This window comes from Melospiza georgiana, chromosome 26, assembly GCF_028018845.1.
Source record: "Melospiza georgiana isolate bMelGeo1 chromosome 26, bMelGeo1.pri, whole genome shotgun sequence".
Lineage (NCBI taxonomy): Eukaryota > Metazoa > Chordata > Aves > Passeriformes > Passerellidae > Melospiza > Melospiza georgiana.
Genome location: NC_080455.1, coordinates 4,331,689 through 4,339,547, shown reverse-complemented (window position 1 = coordinate 4,339,547; position 7,859 = coordinate 4,331,689). Strand labels below are relative to the sequence as shown.

The window sequence follows — 7,859 nt, the reverse complement described above, 5'->3', positions numbered from 1 at the left end:
GATATTTTCTGAAAAATCCTTTCCTTAAGATGTTTTTCTCCTGAGAAGCTGAGAAACCTCAGGAACAAAATGTAAACATTGATTATCTGCTGCTGTGGAATGCAACAGGTGCATCTGTGATTGGTCTCATGTGGTTGCTTCTAATGAATGGCCAATCACAGTCAGCTGTCCAGACTGTCTCAATCAGTCACAAGCCTTTGTTATCATTCCTGTTCTATTCTTAGCTAACCTCCTGATGAAATCCTTTCTTCTATTCTTTTAGTATAGTTTTAATATAATATACATCATAAAATAATAAATCAAGCTTTCTGAAACATGGAGTCAACATTCTTATCTGTTCCCTCATCCTCAGACCCCTGTGAACACCATCACACTTAATTTACACCTGATTTAAAAAAAAAGGAGAAAAGAATCTAGTTAGACCTTTAGTAGTACCTGAACAGCACCTGAAGGAGTACAAGGATAATACTCCAGGTATTTTAGGAGTAGGCCACAAAGCCTTATAGACACAGCTTAAGCTAGAAATGTGGAAAATCATCACAGAATGAGGTTAAAAAAGACAGGTTACAGCACATCTTCCAGAGAAAAATGTAGAGAAAAGGAAAGGATGTTGAAGAAACATGCCAGGTGTGGCTGGGATGTTCCTAGCACAGCACATGCACTCAGTGATCAGGTTTGTGGTTTCTTTCCCATTCCCAATCCTTTGGATTCAGCCCTTGGGGTGCTCATGGGACTCTGGGACATTGGTGTGTACAAGGGCATCACTGGACTGTGCAGTATGAGCCCTTAGTGAGGCCAGATGGAAACAGAAGCTGCTGCAGGAGATCAGTGAACACACTCAAACTTGTTAGAGCAGTAGAGAACAGTCTTTATTATCAAAACCAATAAAATCCTTAAAGAGGAGTCAGGTTTATACAAAAGCATTTGTAATTTCAATAATTTATTTACAAGGCAATTAGGCAATGTAGAAGAAGTGAGAAGATACCAAAACTTCTCACTTGTTTAAAGTGACCAGGCTCCTTCCAAGCAAGTGCTTTACACCCACCCAGCACATCCAGAAATATGGGACAAATCAGAATTCCTGCAGAGGTTTTTCAGTGAGCAACCAATGCTCAAGCTGTAATTACCACAGAGATCAGATTTGCCAGGAATAACACTTTTTATCATTTACTTTTCAGTTGTGTCAGGGCAGAAAGGGATGGAAAACCTGTCACAGAAATCCCCATTAAAAGCAAGCAGTGATGTCTCCCTGTGGGACAGGCAGAACAATTCTCTGTATCAGTGAGCACCCCTGCTGCTGGTTTCACTGAAAAATTGGGCAAGTTGGATGTCCACAGCAGAACTAAAAGGATAAGTCAGCTGGCTCTGAGTTAGTACCTACCCAGTAAAACACTACACAGAGTTGAAATACCAGCCTTTCACAACATCTACTCCATGCTTCTCTTCACACAAGTACTGGTTATGCAGAGAAACTTCTTTACTGGCTTCAAAGGACAGGTTCTGCACATCTGTGAAGCTCCTGGAACACATGAAGCTAAATCAGTGACTCTGAAGGACAAAAATTCTGCTTCAGCCCAAACACTGCATGCCTGGACATGTACATCCTTCTCCTACTATGGCCCCACAAGAAGAAAATAAATGTAAAATGTGAATTTTCTTCTCCAAAGTAGGAACTAGGAGGAGAGATGGGGCAGTTGAGTGGCTTAATGGTCTATTAATCCTCAAAGATTTTAACTCCAATATCTTCTGGGGCAATGAAGGAAGGGAAGGACATCAGTTATGATTTATCTCTTCCTCCCCCTCCCAGGGATGGTTTGTACTTGTTGTCACAACAGTTGAGAAGAAAACCCTTCTCTGTGCTCCTTGTGCCCTCACAAGGATGACACATTTGCAGGGTTGTTATTTAGGACAGTTTGTAGCTCACTTGTCTGTCTCCTGGGTTTCTCCACTCCTACACACCTAAACTTGCCAAGTCTGTTCTTGCTCAGTGAAATTCCCAGCTGAAGTGGCAGAGAATGGCACACTGAGGTGGCTCACCCTCAGATAACCCTCCTCCAGTCTGAGTTCTGGATATATTCTGGCAAGGGATAGAGATTTTCCTCCAAATATTTAGTCAACAAATCTTTCCACCCAATTGTTGTGATACCTTTGAAGCCCTTGACTCAGTTGCTGAGACACTTCTTGAAGCTCCTTCAGGGCACCAAGTGCTTTTCCACCATCCTCTGAGTGCTCTGGCATAACTTCTGTCAGAAGTTCCTGTGTGATCCTTAATTGCTTTTCCAGTTCCTCTGGAAGATGAGAAGTTAAAGGTATTACTAAAAATGAACCAGTTAATACAAGATATTAACAGCTGGAGTAACCCAGAGACAGGTGAAAAGATGACAAAAAAATATTCAGCTTTCACAAAACCACCATGAAACTCTGAAAGCCAAATTATTTGTCACTGTTGTGACTAGCAGCAGCAACAGGCTATTAAAATTGCTCATCAAGCTCTCATTTAGAGTATGTCAAAGATTTTAAAGAGAAATGTAAGAGGGAAAACAAGTTTTAGACACCCAAAGTTCCCTGGCCAGTATTGCTGTTGGCATGTATCCCCTCCATGAAATCTACTCAACTATTTCCTAACATTCACAAACAAAAAATGCACTTATTCCTTTCTAGTCTTCTCACAAGAATTCTAAGTTCTTCAAGAAATGTTTTTCATTTGTCCTAAAGTGCAAGATTACTGTAAATGATTTAAGAATCTTGTTTTTTGCAGACCAGCAGTTCAAAAATGTAACTTTTTGTCCAGACTTCAATACAAAATGCATGTACTGGTATATTAAATATTCTCTGATTTAAAGACAGCATATGATAATATTTAAGCTCCAGTTCTACAAAAAACAGAAGTTTGAGCAAGTCTGCCCAGGTGAATCTGTCCCTCAAACACAGAAAAAAGAAAGATCAGAGCATTCCTGTAAGTTATTTACACAGTAGGAAAAAGAAAGGGGGAGGAATGCCATGAATAAAGTTAAAATACATAGAAACCTGCTAAAGAAGGTGTATATGAAGACTGAGCTAACTTTAAAAGTTTTTTTTAATAAAAAGTTTTCAAAATTTTAAAAGTTTTTTTAATAAAATTCTCTGCTGCAAGATAAAAAGCTGTGTAGTTAAGTGGTTAAAGAGAGGTGAGAATTCCACACAGCACAATGTGTGATTATGTATCCACACAGGCTCTCAGAGCACACACAGTTCCTCCAGTGGCTGATGCAGCAGTAACAATGTGAGAATTTTTTTAGCACAAACCCACTAAAACTGAAAGCAAATTTGAGAAATGAAATTTTCATACCAAGGTAGGTTTGCTTATCTCCTTCTATGTGAATGTTCTTTATGGGTAATTCGTGTCTTGTGGCATCCAGGCCAGCTGCAAAGCTTTTGTATTGCTCTTTAAACTGCCCACACACAGCAACCAGGGGAGACAGCACTTCTATCTGAAAGAGAAACCCTGATCAACACCTCTCCAAAAACATCTGTCATTACACATCTGGCTCACTACAAAAAAAAAAACTTTATGATCGAACCAAACTCCACTCTGAAATGCTTAATGAAAGAGGAATTCAAGAAGTTCTGTGGTACAATAATCCTATCAAAGTGTTGATTGTGTTTTCCTCTCTGTCCTCAGTACCATTCCCTTGTTTCTGTAGCTCAGAGAGATTGGCAACACAGCCAGCAAAGGGTTTTATATCAGATTCTTTGATTGTAATTAACAAGTGTGTTCTCCAAAAGCCTTGTTTGATTTTTCAATGAGTATTTATTAAAAAGCAAAGAGAGTCAGTTTTGAAAATTCATTATTCAAACATTAATTATTCATTAGAAACCTGTCTTCTTACAATTAGGCCAGAACTACTTGTGGCTAACACATACAAACAAGGCAAATAAAAAACAGAATCTCTGAAATCTCTGTCCTTGCCCAGGAGCTCCATCTTCTCCTTCCTGTCTGTCCACTGGGGAACTCAACAGTGCCAAAGGTGCTGCAGGCCTCAGCAGGAAGGAGAGATTTATTTCCTTTAAGATGTATGAAATTGTAACCCTGCAGGCCACAGAAACAGAGAAATCTCCCCTGGATAAAGGACTACATCATAAATGAGTTTCTGTAACTATAGAGAAACATTTTTAAAACTTACCTGTTTGTCTAATACTTCATTGAGCTTCTGCTTTCTCTCCTCGAGCAGAATTTCACGTTTCAGCTCCAAGAGCTTCTCCTGCTGTCTCCGCTTCTCTTCACACAACATTAACAAGTTTTTTTCTGCTTTCTCCTCCATCTTGGCAACCCTTTTTTCCGTCTATTACATCCCAAAAATATTCACAATTAAAGCAATGCTACATTTGAGCAATTAACATATTCTGAACAAAGAAATGCAAGCCTCAGATTAGATCAAAGAGTTTCAATTAATGAAGAGGAGACCTCACACAGTAAGCAGAGAAAATCAGAATTAAAGATCCTCTTAAGACTCTTTCCTCACTCCTATTTAAAGGAAAATGCACAGAGCACTGAGGGAACAAAGTCACTGGCACAACCTTCAATTCCAGACAGAATCACACTTTTCCCCAAAATTTCTGCCTCCCCCTAATTCGCAAGAACCAGCATTAGCTTAATAAACTGGTATTGAATGATAGCAAGTCTTATGGTTTTAAAAAATGATAAAAATATACAGTCACAAAAACCTAACTTTTATAGGTCAGCAAGTATTTAAGAAATTAAACAATTCCCCCATATCAAGTTCTATGTGAAACACCAAATATTTGAGCAACTCTCACCCTTAATTTTAGGAAAGTTAAAATTAGTGTCTCAGATTCCAGCACTTCCAGCAGATCAGAAGAAGCAGTTGCCTTCAGAAAAGAAAAGAATATTTTACATCAAGTTAGGTATTGAAATAATTGTTTTATCAGCGGTGAAATTAATTACCAAATTAATTACTGATAGTCCAATTCATGCCTGGAATCAGGCAGCTCAATGATAAAATTTTATTTTTTAGCATTCATGTTAATTAAACACATCTCTTTGTTCCACCACCTTTAATAATATTTTCAGCAGATTTTCATTATTCTGGCAGAGATTTTGAAGCTCCAGTGCTTCACTGAATGAGATGCACAAATAAGGCCCTTTTTATTAGACTGAGTCAGTGTTTGTTCTCAGAACAAAAATGCCAGGAAATACTTAAAGATAATGGGATATAATTAAAGAGTATGGGCAGGAATGCAAGAAGAATCCACCTGAGGAGATGCAATAATTGGAACAGATTTTTTTATCACAAGTAATGGAAGGAAAGCTCTGGTCAGTGCCCAGGTGTCTGATCAACACAGCAAACACTGCCAGCTCTGACTTCTGCAAGGAGGCTTTGGGTCCTCCCAGGGCCTCAGCTGTAATTCAGATTAAAGATAAACAGAAAACCTTCATTTCAAAATAAATATCCTTACCAATGGAAGCAGTGAGACTCACCTTACGAGTCTTATTAGTTCTTTTCTTTGTCGTTGAATTCTTTTCTGAAACAGATTCTGAATAAGAACTCTTCTTGGGGTCACTGTTATCTGAACCACAACAACAAAGTTAGTGTGCTGCTCTTCTGAGAGGTCTGTAGGGTGAGTCAAGAGACCACCAGGTTCTTTAAAGGCAGAGATCATTTTAAAATTATTGTGTGCACCAGTAAGAAAGATCTGTGCTCTGTTTCTGGCTCAGATTTACTCATGAGCAGACATGGATCATTTAGCTTTGAGTGACAAACAAATGTGATCCACTTGTCAGAAGGGCTGACACCCACCTGTTATAGGAACAAAGACTCAAGAGTACTTTATTCTTTCATCTTTGACTTTATTCTTTACTTTTAGACTTTAAATAAAAACAGAGCACCAAAAGATATCAATTAAGAGGTTATTTAAACTCCAAAAGTATTGGTACCTCTACTTAAAATCCTTTTGTGAATATACAAGAATACAACAATTTCTTATCTCCAAGTTTCAGCACACACATTAAAGATAAAAAAAAACAAACACCCAGAAATGGTGTATGAATGGAAATTTACCATTAATAGCAGAAATATCAAGGTCTGGTAGCTTCATGTTCTCTTCATCTATTAAAGTGGACTGCAAGTCACCCTTCTCAAGACCAGCCTGATTCAATGAGCTGAGGTTCATACCTGTAGAGAGAAGCTATTATCAGACCAGGAGAATCAGAACTATAAGAATAAGGCTCAGCACAAATCACAATTCCACGTGGACAAGGTTCCTCCAGAGCTCATCAGAAACACTCTCTCTTCCCAGCAATGTCTAATAAGCACCTGTTTTCCAATGAACAGCCTTAAAAACTTATTTTTCTTGAACCTCCTGAGAAAGTTACCAACTGGAATTGCAGCCAGAATAGAAAATTATTATGGCTACAGCTCACTCTCTAAAAAGCGAGAATCCCCCATAAAGTGAGACCCTTTGAGGTCCCAATTCCCAGAAAATATGGGAATAATTTGTCTCAATAACTGGGTATCTGTGGAGACAACCAAGGACTATCAGTAATACCAGACAGGAACCATTGGTAATAACAAAAGAAATAAAAATGGATGGGTTTGCAGACAGATTTTCTGTCATTCACATTTGGCTTAACAGAAAGATCAAATAAAAAAAGCAGAGTAATGGTGAGGGCAGAGGAAAAGAACCATCCTGCAGGAAAGACCAAATCACTCAATGCCAGAGCCAGGACCTGATTTGTCTTAGTCCCACATCAAGTTTCTTAATTTCTTATGCATACAAATAATAACTGCCAGTAATGCAAATAACACAAAATATCACTACCTTAGAGTTAACAGTTTCATAGGCTAGAAATACAAAATAATAACTTTTAAACACTGGTAAAACTTACTAGCAGAAGCTTTATGTTTCTGAGAGACAACCGCTCTTGCTTCAGCTCTAGAAGACAGCAGTGAACTGTTTGCTGAGGAGTAACCTGAGGAAGCATCCTGAAAATAAAGAAAACAGATAAGACAGATGATAATCAGCAGTATCTTACCTTCAACTTAAATGCTGACAATAAACAACTAAATCCCAGGTCACCTTGCTGCTTTGCAAGTCACCTGAGTACAGTCCCAAGCTCCCACCTAGCAGCACTCCACAACTCCCTCATAACCCCAGCAGAGGTGGTTTCCCCTCTGTTTTGTTCTGGTTTTTTGGTTGGCTGAGATGTTTTTGTTTGTTTGTTTTTTTTTTTTTCTCTCCTCACTGCCACAGGTCCAAGCAGCCCCACACGTCCAAGCAGCCCCTCACACCTTTGCTGCCTTTCGCTGAGCGACGCCTGAGCTTGGCTGTTTCGGCACCGTCTTGCTTTGTTTCTTATCTAACTGCAGGTAGCGAGACTGAACGACTCTTCCTCCTAAAGAGAGCAAAGAGAGCTCAGCTGGGCCCACCGCGGGGCGTCCCCGCCTCAGGTCGGGTCCCCCCTCAGCCAGTGCGGATCCGCCCTCACCCCACGCTACCTTTCCGCTTAGCTTTAGGCGTTTGCCCGGCCGCCGCCATGCCGCTGCCGTCCGAGGACATCACGCCAAGGCAGCCGAGAGCGAGCGAGCGAAGGAGTGAAAGAGAGAAGATCACTCCCCCTCAGCGGCCGCAGCCGCCATCGCTTTTGAATCACCGCGCATGGGCGGGCCAAGGCGGGGGCGGTGAGGAGGTGGCAGAGCGCCCCCTAGCGGCGCGGAGGAATGAAACCCTCCCGGGGGCTGCGCTGCTTTTAAATAAAGCGTTAAAGGAGGGTCTGGCTACTCCTGCAACACGGCTGGCCCTAAAAGTGCTCCTTGCCTCAGGCTTTTGGTGGGAGGTAGCTTTAGCTGGTGGAGTCTGTT

At 40.4% G+C, this 7,859-nt stretch overlaps 1 protein-coding gene across 1 annotated transcript; it reads right to left on the bottom strand.

Annotated features, from left to right (window-relative positions):
• Window positions 1-847: 847 nt before the first annotated feature.
• HAUS8 (HAUS augmin like complex subunit 8) lies at window positions 848-7,560 on the bottom strand. Its single transcript, XM_058040928.1, has 10 exons — window positions 7,497-7,560; window positions 7,290-7,393; window positions 6,887-6,983; window positions 6,060-6,173; window positions 5,480-5,568; window positions 4,798-4,869; window positions 4,164-4,322; window positions 3,329-3,470; window positions 2,147-2,288; window positions 848-1,519 (listed from the first exon to the last, which is right to left on the bottom strand). The coding sequence occupies exons 1-10, from the start codon at window positions 7,555-7,557 to the stop codon at window positions 1,393-1,395; spliced, it is 1,107 nt and encodes a 368-aa protein (XP_057896911.1). The 5' UTR covers window positions 7,558-7,560; the 3' UTR covers window positions 848-1,392.
• Window positions 7,561-7,859: the final 299 nt, after the last annotated feature.

Bases quoted from the DNA above. Each gene is read 5' to 3' on its own strand.
- HAUS8 (XM_058040928.1), bottom strand. From the start codon at position 7,557: ATGTCCTCGGACGGCAGCGGCATGGCGGCGGCCGGGCAAACGCCTAAA. The intron at 6,984-7,289 runs GTGTGAGGGGCT...CTTTATTTTCAG, and splicing joins CTCAGCGAAAGGCAGCAAAG to GATGCTTCCTCAGGTTACTC. The intron at 4,870-5,479 runs GTGAGTCTCACT...TCTTTTCTGAAG, and splicing joins GAACTAATAAGACTCGTAAG to GCAACTGCTTCTTCTGATCT.